The following is a 22,738-nucleotide window of genomic DNA, read 5'->3' as shown; positions in this document are numbered from 1 at the left end:
CACAGAGACTTTCAGGTCATTTCTTGTTATTTTATGTAAAATAAATGCAAAAACGATTGAGTTCTGTGCAAAGTTCACATTCCAAGCTTTCAAATGGTACCACATATGGATGACTTAGCTGATCCAGGGAGTTTTGTAATCCTAAACTTATTGCATACACCTGGCCATTACTGCGACTACAGAATTGAAGAGGATAAAATAAATGTAATCTCCTGTAAAAGGAAATTTAAGGTGCACTTAGTAATAATTTATGCTTACCTAGGGGTCTGGATGCAGCATCATTCAAATGCAATAGTTTTCAGTTACAGATGCCAATGTAGAAACTCACTAATCACAGTCAGCAATAATTTTATCAATAAGTGAAAGTGTCCAATAACAGGGCGCTTACTGAGATTAAGCGAGTAGTATTCGGCTGGTCATGTGAGCCTAACATGGCAGACCCCATGAAGGGACCCTTTCCAAGTAGAATAAAACAGATTTTATAAAGGTTACTGATATGACTGGAGTGATTGGACATGATTTTATACATATGTTTCAAAATTACAATTCATTTCTTAAGGAGTACAACTTGATGAGAAAAATAAAAATAATTACTGAGTGCACCTTTAAGATTATACTTCCCAAAGTTAACATGCTAACTCTGACAGCCCTAACATAATTTGTATTTTAAATCCCTCTCTCTCTCTTTCTCTCTCTCTCTCTCAATTTACTGCAGAACCCCTAGTGGCCCGTTGCAGCACCCTTAGGGTTCATGGACCCAGTTTGAAAAACCCTGACCTTAAGAAATAAAATGATTTAAAAAAGGCTTTAAAAAGTAGTTCTATTAGTTCTCACCTGCTCCTGTAGCTCTGCTAACCTCTGGGCTCTCTCCTCTTCAGAGTCATCCGTGGAGGATTCAGATTCAGATGAGGAGTCGCTGGAGCTGTCAGAGGATGAGAGCGGCTGTGTCTTTATAGGAGCTGGGTTGAGCACTGGCACAGGAGCAGATGTCAGCATTTCCTCTGGCTCATCAGGCATTTTAGCAAAACGCATCTCAAATACGTCCTACAAATAAAAAGAAGCCTTTTGATGATGTAGTTCAAGGCTTGGGGCAAAAATGCCACTAAAAGTGACAAAAAAGCCCCAGATATTTCAAATGACCTTCTTTGTTTTCTAACATTTGAGTTATTTCATAATATTCTATTCTAGGACTAATGATGGTTTTAGCACCTCTTAGACACCATAATGTCCTACAGCTGTCAGATGTCTGTACTCGACAACGTGTCAGAGTGTGTTGTTGAATGTGTAACTAATATGAGGTGATTTAATGAACAACACTAAACTTCAAACAGTTGTTACATCAAAATCTACTGTTAAGTAGACAGTGTAAAGCTATATATTTGGCTGACAAATTCTGTAAATGTATTTTAACAGAGCAGTAGTTTGTTATATTATATTGTAAATAATTTACTAACGCTTTCGTATTTGATGCTGGAATGTGTATTTTATATACGGTTAGAAATTGTTAGTAATCAAAAAAATGCCATTCCGTTCCTGGAGCAAATATTCCCCCTTGTCACAAAAGTTAATTTCTCACACTGGTTGCCACGTACCTGCAGTTTGCGAGCCATGGCCACTACTTCATGATCTGGAGGGTTGTACTTGTAGCAGTTGGAGAACATTAACCGTACATCTGCTGCAAACTCCTGAGCATCTCTGTACTGTCTGTTTTCCAACTTGTCCTGTATCAAACAACGATAAAACTAAAAGAATAAGCATAGAAAGTAGAAATAGTTACAGTTGGCCATCCTTTGATTTACACCTGTATTTTCACCTTAATAGTGCTGAGATCCATGGGATGTTTAATGATATCATGGTAATCGTGCAGTCCTAGAGTGTCCACATCCACTGGCTTATAGAAAGGCCAAGCATACGCCGCATGCTTCTTAGCAAACATGTCCTTTACGATGCCTGAGCAATAGCGCAACTGCTCTTGTTGCTTGGGGCTAGGGGTCCCAGTGGGCACCGTCCAATGGTGTTGGGAGTCTGGTGCCTCCTTTTTGAGTAGTTTGTTTGGTCGTGTACTATCCCGGCGTGGTAGAGTCTTTCCTGACTTTGACTCAACAGGCGATGACTCGCTCAGCTGGTCATTTGCGGTAGGTGTCGTGGTGTCTGCTTTCCTTTTCTGGCTCTTTCTCTGCTGCAGATGAAAAGTGTAAAAGAGTGAGGAGGGAGGACAGAAAGACCTTCTAGGGCAGTGGTTCTCAAGTGGTTTAGTGTCAGACCCAGATTTTACACTGTGTTTATGAACACAGTAAAAAAACGGCACCTGTATTTAAATGTAGCCTGGTTCACATTTTCCATTATCTTAATAGTTTTGTTCATGGGCATGTATCAATTGACATTTTGACCTGGAGCTCCACCTACTACTAAGTTTTTCAGTTAGTATTCAACGCTAACACACTGGCTTACAAGAACATGTCATGCAATTTTTTGTTTAATTAGTCTACAAAAGTAATAAAATCTACTCAAACACTCTGAAGTGCCCTTTTACTCATGTGCCATCTGCAGCAAGCCATTCACACATCTGACCAAAGTAAGATATGCCCCTCTTATCATCATTCTTTTATCTGTGTTTTGCCCATTATTAGTTTTTTTATTCACCCATCTTTGCAGTTGTATCAGTGTCATCATAAATAACAATAACAGTGTAATCTGTGCATATTATGACCATGTATAAGTTGTTTATGCATTAGAATCATGAATTCAGAATCTAAACAAGACAAATTCAATATTTTTTTACTTCATATATGTTACTTTAAATCATAAACTTTAAATTCTACTCATAGAATGAGGCATAACATAATTTATAACACATTTTAATGTCATATTAATTTAGGTGTTACATGTAGCATCCTCATATTTAAATGTACTTCTAAACGCCTCACAGTGGTGTGACTGGAGTATGAATGTTCGCAAACAGTATACTGTTGCTTGGCTGATTAGAACTTCTTTTTACCCCTGAATGAAGAATGAAGAACATCTCCAGAAGTATATCAGGGCCTTTACTATGCTATGGTCAATGTCTAAAAAGAAAAAAGCAGCCTAAACACAATTAGAAACTTTGTCACAGTTGTAATAAAAATTAGGTCAAATAGATTTCGACCAAACAGATTAACATGTATGGAACAATAATAATAATAATAAAATAAAAAAAGGCTTTATTAAATAAACCATGTAATGGGGTGGAGTGGCCGATATAAGCAAAAAATTAAGCATATAGCAATATATTTGAATTGTTTGTCCAATTACAATATACATGATATTATAACCTACACATTTTGATGGAAAAAGATTCAAAAAATTCTGGAAAAAATAATATAATTCCTTTTTGATTCAAAACTGTCCAAAGTAGCCTAATGTTAGACCTGTCATTTCTATTCCATGAAAAAAAGTGGAATATAATATTTTATCTGTTTTATCTAGTCCAAGGAAATGGAGGAAAACCTTTTCCTCAATCCAAAGAGGGGAAAAAAAACCTCTAGTTGAAAATAAGTGTTTGCTTTGAAACACACCCCTCCATCACACATTTGTTTTGGATTTAGCTATGTACTGACATTTTTTTTTGCAACTATATAGCCTACTAGATATAAATGCACTGCTAAAAAATGGTGTTGTTTAATTATTCCTGAGGTGACTGACTCAGGGCGATCACTTCTCTCTCTGTCTTTGCGGACAGATGCCCGTAAGAAAGCTTGATGGCGTCAGCAACAGTCTAAAGGCAACAGAGCATATAGCAGAGGATCAATTCCACACCACAGTGAACAAGCCGTTTTATTAACAAGCTCTTCCTCATTTTCACTTTAGCATGTAAAGTGATTAGAACCAGAGGCGTTCCATCTATCTTCCTCCCTTTAACTGCACGTGCTGTCCACATGCATCATAAAGTGCACTCTTTTTCAAGAATGTGATTGAAGTTTTCATGAAAACGGTACCTGTTAATGTCTTGAACGGAGTTGTATCCCGGTCCCATGAGTTCATGTTTCCCTATATTTGTCTCTCTCACTATCAGTCTCTCGTGCAATCAGGTAGAGCATCACACACAGATATTTACACATAGCGATATAGACGGAAATGAAAAATCTCTACACCGGTTGAAACTTTATATAGTCACCACGATATATATCGCCATCCCAACCAGCCCTACTCCATAGCACTTTAAACTAGACAATTCACAAAATAATTTATTGGGTCGCATCAGTGTTGTGGTTTACACCGCAATATCAAGGGAAGCCCGGTTGACGCGGGCAGTCCAGAGATAAAGCAGGCCAAAGAGCAGAGCAGATCACTGGCATGCAAAAATCAGGCCTTCAATCGCATCACATTTTCAGACTGAGAAGAATATCTAACGCATATAAGCGCAAGATTATGCCTCTGTAACCTGAAATGTTGCTTGGGCCGCAGAAAAATTTGAATGGAGGATGAACCTCCATTGAACCTTGGTTTTGTCCCTTCTCTGCTGTCCACAACCCTACACAAACAGACCTGTGACCCACTAGTTGAGAAACACCATTCTAGACATTCCGAAAACTAACAGCCATTTTACACTGTACAAGTTTTCAGTAGTCAGTAGCAAAGCTTATGCCCCAAAACAAAGCTTGCCATCCATCACATACCATGTAAAATATCCTTAAGAATACGCTGGTTTTTAATGTTGTTTGTTGACTTACTTTGGGAGCCATCAGTATAGGGTTTTGTAGAATGGGAGCAGTGCTCTGCTGCATTTGCATGGGCGGCAGGGTGGTCTGGGCAGGGGGAGGCACTGCCGTCATGATGGGGGGCGGCGGGGTACAGTCAGTGGGTCCCAGAGAAAAGGGTGGCCCTAACTGCGGCACATGGAGAGGGAGCAAAGGGGGCACTCGAGGGGGCAAGGCTTGCTTGGCAGGCTGGGGAGGTAAAGTGGGTGGACCCGGTGCGGGTGTTCTAGTCTGGGGCCCAGGGGCAAGACTGGAAAGGCCACGTGGTAGAGAGACCGTGGGTGAAGAATCCAGGCCAGGTCCGACCTTCAGGTTCATGTCTAGTCATTCAAAGAGACAGAAAGATATGACCAATTAAAAGACATGCAAGATTATCATTTCAGTTGTAATAAATTACATGGCAATACAAATTTTAAACTATTCAAGATGAAGATGAGGGGGATTCACACTGACAGCAACTTACTGCAACAAAGCGACCGGATCATTAACTTTCAAAGAGAGTTGGCAGATGAAGCTTCATGAGCGATAGAGTTTGCTGGCGATGCAATAAAGTTGTGCAGATTTCAACCTCATGCAAATGTACAATGATTACCAATGGGAATTACAAACAGTGAAGCTTATGCGATACACCACCTGACCATTGGATGCTGGAGTCACGTAGGAACATCTACAGCAACCAACAGTACAGCGACTTTGTGATATACAATGATTTAATCTCTGTCAGTGTGAACGACCATTGAGGATAAAAGTGTGAGATTTATACCTGGATCTCTCTTGCCCCGACCACGACCCTTGGTGATTGTGGTCGCAATCACGATCTCCTGCTGGGGCATTTCAGAAATCTTGTGGAGGAACGCCTTTTCTAGTGCTTCTGCCATTAAGACTATATCATCCCCAGGCTGCAGGGGGCGACACATACCATTAACTACATGCCCAATTATTGCACTTCAATCCAATGTGAATGATGGAAATTAGATCATGGCAAAAGGAAAAGTGAACCTGTACCTTATTATAGATGTAGCAGTTAGTAAACATGGTGTTGAAGTCTTGAATGCATTCTTGGGCATTTGAGTAGTAACTGTTCTCTAAACGTTTCTTGATTGATCCCATGTCCATAGGATTTTTGATTATCTTATAATAGTCCTAGAGGGAGGAAGTCAAGAGTAAGCATGACATATCACCTTTGTCGACATAATAAAAAATAACCATATTAAACTCATGAAAGTAATTACCATGGATGTGATTTCCATAGAGGAAATAATTTATCCTAAATCAACCACACATTTAACCAACCATGACATGGGAGAATTAAAAAGTTCCTTTTCTAACGACAGAGTGCCAGTCCCTGATCTGGAACTATTTAGCAGATTTCTACCACAGAAAGGGTGATACTAGGCTGGAAACATGGGCTTTGCACCAGCCTCTAAAATCTGCTAGTCACAAAACATGAAGTATTGACATCAGAGGCCAGGGGGCAAGTTTCAAAACAACATCAACTCATTCTGGCAAGACTGATGCGGTCTACACTGGAAATGCAACATATTCAGTTGCAATTATTATTAGTTGCAAATTACTATTATTTGTGTGATTAATATGAATTGTATTCACTTTAACTTCAGGTTGCTGCATCAAAAAAAAGAGCTTACTGCATACAAATATAGATTCAGATTATTTTGAATGATAATATATGTTTCTCAAAGCCCATAAGACTCTCCAAAGAAATGGTGCTCTGCACGAAAACCAGCACAATTTCGATAAAAGATGGGTAAATGATTTGCAGAAAAAGTGACTGCAGCTATGCGGTCTCACAGGACCAGCTTATCAAAGACATGACAAGGCTGTAAATGGATGATTAGATCACTCACAGGCAGATTCAGCTTAACGGCATCAACAGGAGAATGGAAAGGCCAGGCGAACTGGTGCTTCCAAAGGGTCTTCTGCACAAGTTTTAGTAGGAACTGCAGCTGGTTGGTCTGGCGCTTGGGGTGGGAAAAGTCTGTGGTTTCTGGGGGAGGGGGATTGTAGAAGGAAGAGGCCTGGGACGAGGGCTGCCCCTGACTGCTGCTGCTCCCCGACATCTGCACTGCGTCCAGGCCGTCCCCCATACTAGCGGGGTGGAGCGCGGGCAGAGGGACGGGAGGGGGTGCGGCAGGACACCACTCGTTCAGTCTCGAGCCGGGCGCGGGCTCCACAGGGAGAGCACCGCTAATTCCATTGCACTCCTCGCTTGGCTCTCTGTAAAGGAAGCGAATCACAGTGATTAGTGCTTTTATTTTCAACCATGCCATCTGCATCAGATCCATCACTGTAATCATCACTATTATCTCAATTATACTAAACAACTACCAAACATCCCCTCAGCCTTCCTAAAACAACACTGTACAAATAAAAGTTTGCTTAAGTTATCACACATGGATTCTGCTAATTATCTCCCAAAGCTGTCTTAATCACGGATATCATCTGTGGCACTGCCTTCTCTGCAGGCCGATTCTGGGTTTCAAAGTAGTATTTGCATAGAAGCAAACAGGGATGTAAAAGTGCTTTTACAAGTCTTTCTAAAGTATCAGTACCACCATGTTCAAGCCAGCCGCAGTTTCAATATGTATGTTCAAACAAGCCGCAATGGAAATTTTGCTACAAGTCTATTACAATAATTACAGTAATCTTCAGCAAGGTATTTGTATTATAGCTATTTATTTAGTATTTGGTAGCATTGCATTTCAACTGATAAACTTGTGTCAAATGTTTTGGGTAGCCTTTCCACAAGATTCACACAATAAGTTGCTGGAAATTTGGCCCATTCCTCCAGACAGAACTGGTGTAATCGAGTCAGGTTTGTAGGCCTCCATGCTCACACACACTTTTTCAGTACTGCCCACAATTTTTTTATCAGATTGAGGTCAGGGCTTTGTAATGGCCACTCCAACGGCATGACTTTATGTCCTTAACCTCTTAACGACGGATGGGTCAAAAATGACCCACTTGCATATTTAGCGAGTTAGACCCTGGAGCACACATGTTCCCAGTGTCATTTTTTTCCACTGCTTTTCGTTTAAATTTACATTGGGAGCAGATGTGTTCCAGGCTGCACTGATGGTGATCGAAGCCGGGAAAGTGAACCTCACTGGTTTGAGGAAGTTGTTAACTCTTTCCCCGGCAGCGTTTTAAAAAAAAAGTTGCCAGCCACCGCCAGGGTTTTTGACGATTTTCGCTAAAATTTAATGGCCCGCAGAATATTTTCTTCCATGAATATATGAAGATGCTATATATCACAATAAAGATCTGAGCCTCTGCTTTTAGGCAAAAAAAAACGATTTTATTTTATCTTAATTTGTTCTTTTTTTATTGCGACTTGAACAGAGGTAGGTTTTGTCAAAAAACAACATTTCAGACAAAAAGCTGAGAAAAAGGCATGTTTAGGTCTGATATTTTGAGCTTCTCAATACTCCACTTCTTCATGTTTGAGACGATCGCAGTCTGTTTCTTTGATCAAAGAGTTGCGTACTCTTTCAAAACATGCGCAGGGGTCTTCCTTACCGTATAACACCTAAAACACGGAAACCCGGAAAATTCCGTGTTTGGCGGGGAAGCGTTTTTTCATAAAACACGGAAAATTCCGTGTTTGACGGGGAAAGAGTTAAAGACCCTGGGTGAACGGCAGAGTAACTGCCAATTTGCAGTTGTATGGGAAAAACTGTAAAATTGCAACATTTCAAACTGCAATATTTTTATTAAAAGTTTATAAAATGCTTAAATAGATATAGAATGTGTTATAATACATAACCAAATAATTATGAACTATTGAAAACTCAAGACCCCAGCATGTCGGTATGCTGTAAGGTGGCAGCCCCACCAACCGACTATCCTGCGGAGGGCTAACAACCCACCCAGGAAAAAAAAACTTTTTTGTTAAGAAACCGATCAGAGAAAGCAGCCGGACAGCCCAACACAACAACGGACCCCAGCCTGACCTCGACCAACTAGTACGGATCAACCTTCGTCACAAGACCCGGGTCGCCACATGGAATGTTCAGACACTCCTTCGCTCCGGAGCTGCCACCCTGATGTCCCGAGAGCTCTGCCGCTATAACATCTCCTTGGCAGGGCTCTGTGAAGTTCGATGGCACGGTAATGGCGAAACAACAGCAGGCGACCATTGCTATTTCTGGAGTGGCCCTGAGAGACGGACAGGCCTTTATGGCGTGGCATTTGCCATCCCAAAAACCCTCCGCAAGTCCCTCATCAACTGGACACCCCTGAGCGACAGATTACTGTCGGCCCGCTTTCTCCATCAACACGGCAAGATGACAGTAATCGTTGCTTATGCCCCTACCGATGTTGCTGACGAGGAAGCAAAGGATGCCTTCTTTGACCAACTTCACCAGGCTGTTGGCCAAGCCTCACCACACGACATCACCATCATCCTCACTGATGCCAACGCCACTCTGTCTAGCAGTGATCGGCTCACAGGCTCACCTGTCGGCACAACCTTTGCTGACAGGTTCACAAACGACAATGGTAACCGCCTTCTCCTTCTCTGCCATCACAACAATCTCTGTGTTGCTGATACCTGGTTTCCCCGGAAGCTTATCCATCACTGGACATAGCACAGCCCAGATGGCAGAACTAGGAAAGCGCTGGACCATATCCTCATCTCTCGACGCTGGAAGCTGTTTGTCACCAACTGCCGTGTGTACCGAGGAGCAGAGCTTGGCAACACCGACCATCGCTTGCTGGTGGCCCAGCTTAAGCTAAAGCTGCGAGTCAACCAGCACACCAAGACTCAGCCTCGCCTTGACTCCTCCCTACTAAGTGATCCAAACATCGCCACAGATTTCAGCTGCGCCATCCGCCGCACCTTTGATAACCTGGCTACCGACAAGGTGAACGACTGGCAGACCTTCAAGGAAAGTATCATCCAGTCAGCTCACAATGTCTTCGGATGCTTCCAACCCTCCCCGAAAAAGCCCTGGATATCAGAGAGAACATTCAACATCATCGACCGGAGACGTGAGGCCCGCCTCCAAGGTGACATGACGGAATATCGGCGACTGAACCGTCAGCGCAATGTGGCTATAGCTGAGGTTAGGGAGAAGTTCTGGCAGGCAGAAGCTAAACACCTAGAGTCCGCGGCCAATAACAATAATATGAGCCGTGTCTTCAGTCTGCTGCGCCAAGCCCGTAATTGTCCACGCATCAAGACAGCCCTGGTGAAAGATTCCGATGGCAATCTTATAGCAACTGAAGCAAACTGCCTTGAACGCTGGAAAGAGCACTTCAGCCTCCTTCTGCAGCACGGTACCTCCCCTGCTGATACCGCCACCTTATCGACCGTTAATGCTACAGCCCTAAGTGCTGTCTGCAATACAGACCCTGTCACACCTGAGGAAGTCAGAGCCGCTCTGGAAAAACTAAACAACAGGAAAGCCCCCGGCATCTGTGCAATAACCGCTGAGATGCTAAATTCTGGGGGTGAAACCATTGTCGAGTGGCTTACCCACATATTCAGTGAGGTGTGGGAGACAGAAAGGCTTCCCAGCGACTGGACCAGAGGAGTCATCCTGCCCTTCTGGAAACATAAAGGTGACAGGCTAGTCTGCGGCAACCACAGAGGTATTACCCTGCTCTCCATCCCAGGCAAACTCTTTACCAAGATTTTGCTCACTCGTGCTCTCCCAGCCATCAGAAGCAGCCGCCGCCCCCAGCAGGCTGGCTTCATGCCTAACCGCTCCATGATAGACCAAATCTCTGCCGTTCGCTTGATGATAGAGAAGACCTATGAATTCCGTAAAGATCGCCATCTTTACATTGGGTTCATAGATCTGAAGGCTGCCTTTGACACCGTTTGCCATACTTCACTGTGGAGTATCCTACACGCCCTTGGAGCACCACCCAAGATCGTTGCACTATTCAAGCTGTTTTATAGCAACGCTCAGAGCTGTGTCCGTATTAACGGCAGAGACTCAGACTGGTTTCCCACCTCCATTGGCGTTCGCCAGGGCTGCGTGGCTGCTCCTGACCTCTTCAACTGCATCATTGACAATCTGATGTCTAGGGTTTGTGAGCGGGTCCCCGGAGTGTCCTTCGGCAGTTACCACCTGACTGACCTGGAGTACGCTGATGACACCATCCTGCTCAGCACGTCCTACAGCCAGTTGAGAGACGCTCTGGGCATATACAGCGAAGAGGCTGAGAAGCTTGGCCTTCAGGTGAATTGGACAAAAACCAAGTTTATGTATGTCGGTGATGGACCGCATCCAACCTCCCTGCAGTTTAGCAATGATATTGTAGAGCCTGTCAACAACTTTGTGTATCTGGGATCCTTAGTGACAAACAACGGGGACCTAAAACCAGAGATTACCCGCAGAAGAGCCCTGGCTGCGTCAGCTCTGCAGTCTCTCTGGAAACCACTTTGGAGGCACCAGTCCATCTCACGCAAGACGAAGCTCCGGATTTACAACTCAGCAGTACTCTCCATCCTGCTTTATGGCTCGGAGACTTGGCCCTTAAATAAGACACTGATTACAAGATTAGATGGCTTTGATAGCAGGGCCCTCAGGACCATTGAGAAGATCAGGTGGCCCCAGCGGATTTCCAATCAAGTGCTTAGAGCCCGCACGTGCCAGCCCAGAGCATCTTGCCTAGCTGCGCAACGTCGCACCCGCTGGCTTGGCCATGTCCTCCGTTTGCCTCCTGACCACCCGACAAGAGCCATTCTCCAGTTTGATCCGAGAGTCGCAGGCTGGAGACGACCACGAGGTAGACCCCGCACCCGACGTCCTTGCGGGCGACCTCCAACAACATGGAGTTGCTGTGGAGGATGCAGAGCAGATGGCACAAGACCGTCAGCAATGGAAACAACTGGTTCATCTGGTCGGCTCAACGCACAGGGATGGGACGCCCCCATACCCATTGCAGGAGCCAAAATAATAATAATAATAATAATAATAATATTGAAAACTATGTCATAAATTAACATCAACCAGAATTGATGAATTCCTGAAAAAAAAAAAAAAAAAAGTTAATAATGCATTTACTTTAGGCATGGTCATTCATCAATAATTTGGTATTCGAATATTTAAGCTCATAAAAAACAAATATTCTAATATTCTACTAATTAAATGAAGGTAATTAATGAGAAAGAGATGCTGTAAAATTATTTGTCATAAAGGTTGCATCACCATCCAAAAAAAACAAGCTAATTATATTCAAAACAAGCTTATATCATGTCCTGTGTTTTTTATATTTAAACAAGCAATGCATGAAACAGCTAATGAAGTAGACTGATGCAGTTAACGTACAGGAAGGGCATAAACACTCTGCATATAATAGTTATGTTTATATTGTATCTCATGTTCACGTGCTCCGTAATCTATATTAATTTATACACACCAGTTTAAATGATGGAATGTCCATTACCTCAGCTAGCATAATCTTTCTCGGATGCCATGTTTGTTGTTTACAGAAGCGTCACGGGGATTATGTTGCAACGGGGACGCTGCTTTCTGATGAGCTGCACATATACGAGAGTAATGCAGAGTTTACACTACACGGTTTTAAGCCCGATCTTTGCTCGTCGACAAAAGCCTGAAATCGAAGGCTCAATGAGCAACAATCGCAATGTATGTCAGCGAGATATCTAGAGTGTTAAATATCTGGACCCGCCTGTGATTCCAAATTGCGCAATGTGAAATATGTTTTGACCGAATACAACAGCAGCGTTGACCTACAGCCAATGAGAGAGCAAGAAACAGGACACAGGAAGTTTCACTTGGAGGTGTCCTGATGTACCTGCAACAGAACATCAACTAGCATTGCTGCGGTATCAAGAAAGTCTCATTGGACCAAAGAAAGAGGAAAAAGTTTTGGAACATTGGCAGGAGCACTAGTGCCTATTTGATGTTTCCTCTGAGCTGTACCACAAATTTTTCCTCCATTACTTTGGTCCAATGAGACTTCCTTTATACCGCAGCAATGCTAGTTGATGTCAAAATATTTGTAAACTTTAAATTGTTGAATCCAAACATTTTGTTGGATTGCAATTTGTATGGGAGGCAATAACCATAATCCCTTGCTCTTAAATGTATTTGTGTCTCTTTGGTCAATGCATGGCGACATATGAGTACAAGTAACTTTTTATTGTTTCAAATACAGTAGATGCGATCTTGTTTTGGGGTTTTAGTGTTTTTAAACGATGTCTTGCTGTAAAAAGTTGTTTTAATGAATTCTCTCTCAGATTAGCACTCACTTTGGTTAAGTTTCCTCAGTTTAACTTTACAAATGTTTTAATGGTGATTACCAACACTGCTATTTAAGTCAGCCTAACTAAACAGTATTTTGGTGGGGCTGACACAAGAACTTAAGTGGAAATGAAAAGCTCCTTAAAAAATGTCTTGCTCCAAACTTAAAAATGTAAGCTTGTTGAACTTGGGTGAACGTGTAGAAATCACTGTTCTTTCTGAGTGTGTTGGGACAACATAAGTTAACTGAAAGCACATACAAACATACATTAAGTTGATACAACTAATTTGACCTTGAGTTGAGAAAACTTAGACCTGAAGCTTGTTGCCTTAATTTTTTTTTTTTCACAACTTCTATTTTTTTTTTACTGTGCAGGGGCAAGAGAGAGAGCACAGCCAAGAGTAATCTCATAAACACGAATTGACCTCATGATCAAAATAAGCCCAATCATGGAGTAATGAGAGTAAAACTGATGTAGAGCTCTGCAGACAAAACATATGCGCTGCTGCAGACCATCCTGCACCTCCACAATAAATTCTTGTTCCTCAGCCAGTTGTTTTTCTATTGAAGGTCAGCCAACATGGTCAGCCTGGTAATTGATACCAATAAGGAGCCAAAATGTCTTCACCTCTAGTAATCACACTCCCACTACAACCAATGCTTCAGAAATCTGCCAATCCCCACACCCACACTTCCCGCTAATGAAACCTCAGGTTACCTCATTCTGCTTTTTCTAGAGTGCTGTATTTAATCTCTCTCCCACCTAACTGGTTTAAAAAAAAACCATAACACATCAGTAATGCAGCACTACTTCTAGCAATATTACTAATATGAGACAAAAGCATTTGGGTAGTTTACACATAGCATGTGTTTAGCATGATTTTAGATTAAACTATGTACATGTTTGGGGAAACTGTATATTTAAGATAATATAACTGGTCAGTATTTAAGATTCACAATTTAACACATTTTTGCTTTCACTAGTTCATTTTAAATGATTCTGCAGTAGGGCTGCACGATTTGAGGAAAATGTCATATTGCGATTATTGAGGTTAATATTGCGATATAATAAACAAATGGTATCATGATTCAACTTGCTTGGTTTCAAGGAAAATGCACAAATAGATTACTGAGATTACTACAAATAGAATACATGCTGAAATGTGTATTTTTCGACTCAAACATACAAACATACAAACTAGCAACAACATCATCTATAAATGTTTTCAAATAAAAATATTTTTACAAAATTAAATATATTTGCATTACTGCAAACTTATTATTTTCTCAATATTACACCTAAATTAAATAGAACTATAAATAAGAACATACAAATTTTCATGAAAATAAGATTGTCCAAACAAACAGGGACATTTAAGCAAGATGTAACATATACTTTCTATAAACTCTTTTGAAAAGGAAACTGGATATAAAAGTGTGGTTCACTCAAACCACTAAAACTGTTGTTGTGTGTGTGTGTGTGTGTGTGTGTGTCTATATATAATTTAATTAAGGATAAAATAAAGATATATCGCCAAGCTGTGATGTGTGTTATTTTTTCTGACCACCAGTTCAGTGTCGGTCTGCTCGGCACCTATCTTCACCTGATTTCCACGCTGAACACTGGAAACTCACATGACCACACGTGCCACTCCCTAAACTGATACTGACTGGTAATCTTTTTAGTAGCGGTGTAGAAAATGGGCAAATAGCTTTCAGAGAGAATGGGCTGTAACGTCCACACATGCACTTGTTTATTTAATAAAATCGCAGAATTGCCGTCGCACAGGCTGACATCGCTATTGCAATTGCAATATGATTAATCGTGCAGCACTATTCTGCAGTAGTTAAATTTTTAAAATACCAATGAGCAAAAAAATAGTATGGTAGAATGGTAGAAATAGTACTAGGTAGAATTGCTTCAATTTGAAGCAGGATATAGCACAATGAACCCCTGGCTCACTTCTGAAACAGCCCTCCAGTGTGCTTTTATGCAGCCAAATGAACAATATTAACTGCTGCTAGGCACACAATAAAAAGAAAGTGAACTCGTGTTCTGTCATTAAATATACACATACTTTATCTGTAATCAAAACAGTAACGATATAATTACTTCAGAGCAGCAGCTGCTTGCAAGCATTCCGCATCAAGGCCCACATCTTTTCCCGCCTTAACACATCTCAATAAGAGAAACTTAATCTCACTTATCTTTTCATTAGGGCTACAACTAATGGCTATTTTAATCATCTATTCATCTCCAATCATTTATTTGATTAGGCTAGCCAAATTTTGTTTCCTGTATTTTATAAAAAATATAATAAACTAAAATGATTGTATGCTATATATTGTGTTTAGAACAAAACCACAATCCAAGTGTAAACTGGTAAGAGGTAGAATTGTAAATTCTACATGTCTTTATAAATGTAAGCGACTCTGTAAAGTTAATGTTGTTTTAAAATATATTTATGTACATAAATTGTACAAAACTCAATGTTTCACAAACAGCACAGTTTAATAAAAATGATTGTATTCTGAAAAACTTGTACAAATATTTCCACTTAAATATAAAAAAAATCTAATTAAATTTGAATGTAAAAGCAATAGTTCAGCCAAAAATGAAAATTCTCTCATCATTTAAGCCAAATGTACACTACTTGACTTGCAACTGCGGCTAAAGAATCTTGATTTTTGTAGTGCTGGTGTGAACACTACAAGATTGTAGGGCATCAATTACATGACCATTCATCCCCAACTGAGGCCATGTGTACACCTGGTATTAAGATTTTAAGATGAAGATTAGTATTTTGGGGTAATCCGATCACAAATGTACAAGCAAGATACATCACCATTACAGCTGCTCGTCTCTTTTGACCACTTTGAGGAGAGTTTCTGATTTCATGAGGACATACATAAATCATTACATCTGTACTTTATTAAATGATAATAAAGTGCAAAAAAGTAAAAGCCGAGAAGGAAAATGCTAAAAACTGGCACACAGTTTCTCTTAATTATTTGCAAGCCTGGACATATTTCATTTGTTATTATTAGTGTAATAAATGTTAAATGTTACATGATGGCAAATCATAACGCTTACATGGTATACATACTGTTTTTGTGTTTTCGTCAAGTGATTGTTACACAAGACATTATCATTTATTCATATTGGATATCTATAATGGATGCAACATCTATATTTACCATATGTAACATATATTTCACATCTATAATGCAGGTACATTATTTTTCTGTTTATATACGCAGCCACACATATGAGCCAAACTTCCTTGGTCATAAATGCATCAGTGACTCTAGTGCTCAAGTCTGGTGCATGTCTGTATGGTCTAAATTAAGAAAGTTTATTAAAAACTTTGAATCTATTTTAAGATGCATTGTAATAGTTATTTAAAGCATCGCAATCGAATCAAAGTCAGAGCAAATATTTATACCTACAACAAATACATAATCAGCCACATGATTATTCAAAAGAAAAACGTGTGAAACATGCTGTAAACAAAACCACAGTTACATGTGATGTGGCAGATGCTTTCATATATACACTCACCTAAAGGATTATTAGGAACACCTGTTCAATTTCTCATTAATGCAATTATCTAATCAACCAATCACATGGCAGTTGCTTCAATGCATTTAGGGGTGTGGTCCTGGTCAAGACAATCTCCTGAACTCCAAACTGAATGTCAGAATGGGAAAGAAAGGTGATTTAAGCAATTTTGAGCGTGGCATGGTTGTTGGTGCCAGACGGGCCGGTCTGAGTATTTCACAATCTGCTCCATTACTGGGATTTTCACGCACAACCATATCTAGGGTTTACAAAGAATGGTGTGAAAAGGGAAAAACATCCAGTATGCGGCAGTCCTGTGGGCGAAAATGCCTTGTTGATGCTAGAGGTCAGGGGAGAATGGGCCGAATGATTCAAGCTGATAGAAGAGCAACTTTGCCTGAAATAACCACTCGTTACAACCGAGGTATGCAGCAAAGCATTTGTGAAGCCACAACACGCACAACCTTGAGCCGGATGGGCTACAACAGCAGAAGACCCCACCAGGTACCACTCATCTCCACTACAAATAGGAAAAAGAGGCTACAATTTGCAAGAGCTCACCAAAATTGGACAGTTGAAGACTGGAAAAATGTTGCCTGGTCTGATGAGTCTCGATTTCTGTTGAGACATTCAGATGGTAGAGTCAGAATTTGGCGTAAACAGAATGAGAACATGGATCCATCATGCCTTGTTACCACTGTGCAGGCTGGTGGTGGTGGAGTAATGATGTTTTCTTGGCACACTTTAGGCCCCTTAGTGCCAATTGGGCATCGTTTAAATGCCACGGCCTACCTGAGCATTGTTTCTGACCATGTCCATCCCTTTATGGCCACCATGTACCCATCCTCTGATGGCTACTTCCAGCAGGATAATGCACCATGTCACAAATCTCGAATCATTTCAAATTGGTTTCTTGAACATGACAATGAGTTCACTGTACTAAAATGGCCCCCACAGTCAACAGATCTCAACCCAATAGAGCATCTTTGGGATGTGGTGGAACGGGAGCTTCGTGCCCTGTATGTGCATCCCACAAATCTCCATCAACTGCAAAATGCTATCCTATCAATATGGGCCAACATTTCTAAAGAATGCTTTCAGCACCTTGTTGAATCAATGCCACGTAGAATTAAGGAAGTTCTGAAGGCGAAAGGGGGTCAAACACAGTATTAGTATGGTGTTCCTAATAATCCTTTAGGTGAGTGTAAGTGCCTTACAAATGTGCATGCAAAATTACTAAAAATAGCTGAAGTATTCTGAAGCAATTCCCTTTTGCACAGATTTAAAAGATGCTTATCATCCCATCTGCAGTGAAGCTCTGTGGGAATGTCCTGTAACTGTCTGTCTAACTCCACAGAACAGGATGTGTATGTGAGAAATGTTCCTTAAGAGTGCAAGCGAAAATATTTCTTGAGCTCCTGGCAAACCCTACAGCTCATACCATGAGGGTTTATGGGTTGACCAGCATAATGTTGTGGATCTCTGGAGAGCTATGGAAGTGGGAGCCTGGTAGGAACTTAAATGAACTTTCATTGTATAAAAGAAAAGATGCAATGGAAGTTAACAGAGACTTACATTCTGCTTAACATCTCCTTTTTAATCCACAAAAGTAGTTCATACAGTAAATTACAGAATTGTAATTTTTAAGTGAACGATCCCTTTAACCACTAGATTTGGCTCCATCATTGGGAACACCATGTCCAAGTTGCTACACAAAGAGCACCAAAATAATCTTCAGCACAAGGCCACAAACGCACATACAAAAGCACAGTGCTAAAACATCCTGAATTAAGGAAACGCAACCAAAACAGGGTGAGATGAAATACCCCATATCTCCTCTAGTGCTACATGTTCAAGTTGCGATACATTTAACTTCTTTCCATGTACAAAGGTGGCCGCGTACACACAAAACGGTTGTTTGTCTCTGACTAAACCACATTCTTGATGACTCACTGAATGACGAGCAGTGGGTAGATCACATGACCAATACATCTCCACCCAAGAGCTCAGATGCAGCGTGAAGAGACAGAACAGACAAATCTGCCGGCATGACTACTAGGGAAAGAAGGCCAAACTGTCTTTTACTAGTAAATACTAGTAAATGCTCACTCATACGTTGCTCCGAGGGCCTCACTAAAACTCCACTTGGATGAATTCAGGACACACAAAGTTGACCTATTTTTTCCTAAATGAATTGTTCAGAGTTTGCAACAACTTAAGCACTACCAAAAGATTACCAGAGACTCATCACTTAGTATGCAACAAAACAAATATTGTGTACACAATAATGCACTTACAATAGAAAACTTAGGGGAAAGGCATGCCGGAAGGTTTAAAAGGAAGAACATACTTTTGTTAAAGCTCTTCTTCTACGAGTTGGCTCAAATGTTAACTGTAGGCCAATTCGTGGACTGTTAAGTCATGTTACTTTCTGGTCTCCATGCAGGCCATATGAAATTTAATGGGTTTGTCATCTTAACATTGATATGACAAATGAAAACTACATATACATTTACACAGAAAGGTTAGTAAGTGATTATCTCACACCTTTTTTTTAAATCTTGAGGTTATACCTTCAAAACTGTGTTATAACTAAGAATGCACAGACACAAAATGTGTGTGCTAATAATAGGGTTAAAACAATTACTCAACATTATCGACAACGTCTACACTACAGTTGCACTACAGTTGCACTACAGTTGCACTACAGTTCGCGCCTGACTGAGGAGAGGAAGAATTACATTCCAGATGCACTCTAAACTTTCCAAACAGCTTCAGGTGATGTACATCACAAAGTACAAGGGAATTATACAAAAAACAAATAAGTAAATACAGAAGCACTCTCGTTGTGGAATAAGTGGAGTCGGAGCTGTTTAAAGGAAACACCCCGGTGCTACATCTTAAATGCAGTTTTAATGCGTTATAGCTTTATTAAAGTTCAAATAATTTGGAAGCAGGTCATGTAAATAACTACAAACTCTGACTCTGACATTTCTCTGTACGGTCAGCGCCTCTTCTATGAGTTGCGCAAATGTCCCACTCTAAGGGGGAGAGATTGAAACTGCATCCGGCTGATACACTCACGTCCCTCGAGCCCGATTAGATTAGAGACTTATTGAATCATAATATATGTCTGTGCATTTCTTACCGTGAAGAAATACGTGGCAATATGCAGCTTTATTAATAAGAGAGAGTTTGTTTTTTTGTGAGTTAAAGATGGATTGAAGTGAACGGAAAGGTGAGAGAGTCTTCGCCCCATTATACACTGCAACAAAATACGTTTATGATTTGTTTTGGCTTGTTTTCCAATAAAAATATCTAAAACTAACTTAAAACAAATGTTCATTTTCTTTAGCAGCTATACTGCAGAAGAAAAAAATTGTTATCCGAGAATGTTGAATATAATATTAAAAATACAAATATTTTAAAATATCTAAAAATCCTAAAAAAAGATACATTCACCTGAGAAGCAGCATATAAGATATTTATATTTGCTTTTAGAGAATAGATCTTGAATATAAGTATATATTTTGTCTTTACTGCACTCGCAGAAGTAAAACCAAGTGAAAAAAATACACGTATATACAAAATACACTCATATTTAAGATACATTTTCTTAAAGCAAGTCTGAATGTATTATATGTTGCTTCTTAAATTAATCTTGTTTTAAGGATTTTTTGGGGGAAAAAATTACAGCAGCCAGGATTATGTAATTGTGAAAATTGATCATTACAGTGTTCAATTTAAGTCTGCTCCTGTTGCGTCAATGGTTTCCATTTACAACATGTTTTTGCAGTGGTTGTGTATTCTAACCAATCACTAACATGTCCGTTGAGCAATAAACCAGCAATGGCCAATCAGAACTGCTTGGATTATTCCTCCGTCCTATCAGTAATGACAACTGATCCAATGCACAAGTTTTAAACCATCTGCATCAGCCCAGATGCTTGCTTTATGTTCTTGCTCTGTTCGCACACCACACAAAATGAATACTGAAGAAACATCACCTGACACTTGAAAACAAGCTGTACAACAAGAGCGAAAAGTACTTTGGAATTATTTTGGATTCATTGCAAAATTCAGTCCAAATGATCTAACTATGATCTTACATGAACAAGATCACCATTGAAGATCTAACGGGATGAATGTTCCCCTGTCTCTCCATGAAAGGTCTTACTGAACAGAGTAACTTGGTTGACTTAAATCGGCTGTTAATAAGTTAGAATATTGAATATACCATATTATTTAATGTACATGAACTAATAATTTAAGCAGTAATTTGGCAATAATTCATTGTATTCTATACCATAGATATCAATTTAAAATAATTTTTATTTGCCTTACCTTAAACATTATTACAATATAAAACACAATACAATAAAATGCTTAAAAGATGCTTAAAAGAAACTGGAGCGCAGCTTATATCCACCATTGAAATCTGCTACTCTGATGAACCACACGGTTGCTCACTTTGTAACGTTATTGTATTTTAATAATTTAATCAATATTACTATCAAGAGCAATAATCGACAATTATGATTTTTGCTATAATCGTGCAGCCCTAAGTGAATGTCATTTAGAGAGGTATTTTTAAAAGATGATTTTTTTCCTCTTTATTGTTAGTAAGCACGTATAATACAACATTTTAAGCCGGGGCACAAGCTGAATTATTGGTTAAGAGCTAATGATTAATCGTTGCAATAATTGCCAAATTGTCGAATAATCATTCTAATAATCGTTAGATTAATTGATTATCAAAATAATCGTTATTTGCAGCCCTAGCTGATACCAAATCAGATCACACAATTTCGGCCGATACCGGTACTTTGGTGGTTCTGTTTTTTATGGTACCTTATAGGAATGTCCAGAGAGAGTACAAGTATCAATACTTCCGCTTCTGTACTCGATACCGATAAACGTTTGTTAAATTTTTTTTCACATTTAAGATATGGAAATTTTGCATTTTCAAACACAATACTGCAAAACTATTACAGTCAATTCATTAGGTGATAAACTGTTTCCTCATAAAAAGCAGTTCATTCAACATCTTGAATTATCTTCTCCATAGACATCTATATAAAAAGAACAGCTTCGTCACCTCGCCAGTGTACGCTCATAGAATGTCTATGGGACAGCCACGTTATGCTATTCTATGCTAAACTTGAAGGCTAACCTTTTATAAGGGCTCGGCTTGCAGCAGACGGTCATTGTTGCAATAAACACTGCAACTCCAAAATCAAATGTTGTGTAAAGACAAAGCTGGTAAAAGTGATGGGAGTTACTGTCTGTCACTTTACATCAGTCAGATAACACCGTATAAAGCATTCAAACACAGGCTCAATGCATCAAACCCAGCACAATAAATCAATACTAAAGCTGAACTGACCGTTCCATGAATGTACAGAACAATACTTATATTCCTTGCTATGTTGAGCATGTTTTAAGGTAAGAAATCAAATTAGATTTAAGGTAATTCAAATTAGTGTTAAAAGTTCAAGTCAACAACAAACCGTAGCAATGTTTTAGCGTCTCACGGCTGTATATAAACCTCAATGCTGGGGAAATTGACCATTTGGTAGTTAACGATCACAAATTCAGGAGTAATTCTCTAATCTGTACATGGATGCTATTGTTTGAGGTTAGCTTGTTTTTAACATCAGGAAATTTAGGTAAAAACAACAGCTTTTCCAAAAAGCACTACCAAGTGAATACATTTGAATCTACGTCTTTCTGTTGTCGTGTGGACTCTCCTGTGAGAATCAGGAAATTCACACTAATCTCAGATTAAAAGAAATGCCAACCGTTTTGTACAATAAAGATGCAAATTAAACACTTGTGACTGCAGCAAAGGTGGAGCAATCACACAGACATTGTGTACATTACAGAAAACAGTTCAGAAACACTTAACACGTAAGTGGCAGACCAGAGCTGGAAGCGTTACATACATTTCTCCAATATAAGTTTACTTCAACTGGTATAGCATGTGTACACGTGGGCACACACGGCCAATAACCACTAAAGCTGTGTGGTAAACAGCAACTTCATCTAGAATGCTTATAAAGATCATCAGCCAAATAATTCATTCAAACACAGTAGGGATGTTTTCATAACAAATAAACCGCTTCATTAACCACTCAACACATATCCAGCTGCTCAGGGCAGATTTTTGTAGAGAACTTGCACTGCAATCAGGGTATTA

General features: G+C 39.9%; 1 protein-coding gene across 4 annotated transcripts in view; it reads right to left on the bottom strand.

Annotated features, from left to right (window-relative positions):
* brd4 (bromodomain containing 4) overlaps positions 1-22,738 on the bottom strand; it is an 81,415-nt gene that overhangs the window by 14,629 nt on the left and 44,048 nt on the right. For all 4 annotated transcript variants that reach the window (XM_052138925.1, XM_052138926.1, XM_052138924.1 and 1 more), the window contains 7 exons: positions 6,602-6,971; positions 5,742-5,879; positions 5,500-5,635; positions 4,710-5,056; positions 1,814-2,179; positions 1,593-1,721; positions 835-1,044 (listed from right to left, as the gene is read on the bottom strand). In XM_052138925.1, the coding sequence (XP_051994885.1) occupies positions 835-1,044; positions 1,593-1,721; positions 1,814-2,179; positions 4,710-5,056; positions 5,500-5,635; positions 5,742-5,879; positions 6,602-6,841 (1,566 nt within the window). In that variant the 5' untranslated portion in view covers positions 6,842-6,971. The remainder of the gene's footprint in view (positions 1-834; positions 1,045-1,592; positions 1,722-1,813; positions 2,180-4,709; positions 5,057-5,499; positions 5,636-5,741; positions 5,880-6,601; positions 6,972-22,738) is intronic.

The sequence above is a fragment of the Xyrauchen texanus genome, chromosome 12 (assembly GCF_025860055.1).
Source record: "Xyrauchen texanus isolate HMW12.3.18 chromosome 12, RBS_HiC_50CHRs, whole genome shotgun sequence".
Taxonomy (NCBI): domain Eukaryota; kingdom Metazoa; phylum Chordata; class Actinopteri; order Cypriniformes; family Catostomidae; genus Xyrauchen; species Xyrauchen texanus.
Note: the sequence above shows the minus strand (reverse complement) of the source record. Positions and strands in the feature narration are given on the sequence as shown.